General features: G+C 49.6%; 1 protein-coding gene across 1 annotated transcript; it reads right to left on the bottom strand.

The window, feature by feature from the left end:
* Positions 1–6: 6 nt before the first annotated feature.
* Positions 7–809, bottom strand: LOC147820151 (uncharacterized; the record flags this gene model as incomplete). Its single annotated transcript, XM_087175305.1, has 3 exons — positions 7–286; positions 411–597; positions 783–809. Coding segments are annotated over 3 exons (462 nt in total), but the record flags the coding sequence as incomplete, so codon positions are not given.
* Positions 810–815: the final 6 nt, after the last annotated feature.

The raw sequence follows: 815 nt of genomic DNA, 5'->3' as shown, positions 1-815 counted from the left end.
ATGACAACATAAGGCAGGTAAACAACAATTTTGGTCTGTCAGCACAGAATGATCATCATATTCAAGCTTACATGTGTGGCAGCGAGCCTCTCCACCACCTCCAGCCTGTCCATCACACTCCTCATGTCCTCTCTGAGCCTCTGTAGGGCTACGATGATCTGTTGCTGTAACTGAGTGTCATGGAGCCTCTCTGCCCCACCTTCTGAACCATCCCCTCCTCCTCGTCCTGCTCCCCCACCACCGCCACCTGGGGCCCCCCACCTCGGACTGCCCTGAGGAACACCGCCTATGGACCACAATATAGTCCTGATTTATGAGACAATCACTACAAACAGCAGATGTAAAAAGTGAAGGCACTGCTGAAAATTGTACTTGAAGTTGTGTTTGAAGTATTGGTTATAGTGGCTTACGTTCTATCCAGTTGTGGTAGTAACCCTCCCGCCCACTGTCTCGCCTCCTGCTGATGGGACCCTGACCCTTCTTGTCGTCTGCTCCCTCTCCACCTTGACCTGCTCCTACCTGTCGGGCCTCCAGACAGGGAGATGACTCCGAGGACACGTGGCCATTCTGAAAACTGTTGGACTTGACTACCGGAATCTGTCAACAGAAATCATTGGTTGAAATAGCCTTATTTGCATATACTTCAACTCTCCATTTACACTTTTCATATTTCAGCTCACTGGAATAGTGCCTGGTGTCCTGCAATAGAGTTAACTTGCTTTGTATGTTGCCAGTGTGACCAGTGCTACATCCACCTTTTCGAGGATGTGAGGGAGTTGTACCTTGATGTTACCGAGTTGCTCCACTGAATCCAC

This window comes from Seriola lalandi, unplaced genomic scaffold, assembly GCF_002814215.2.
Source record: "Seriola lalandi dorsalis isolate HSWRI2012SDOR001 ecotype SW California unplaced genomic scaffold, Sedor1 jcf7180001984522, whole genome shotgun sequence".
NCBI lineage: Eukaryota > Metazoa > Chordata > Actinopteri > Carangiformes > Carangidae > Seriola > Seriola lalandi.
The sequence above is the reverse complement of the archived record's forward strand: the minus strand, read 5'-3'. Positions and strand labels throughout refer to the sequence as shown.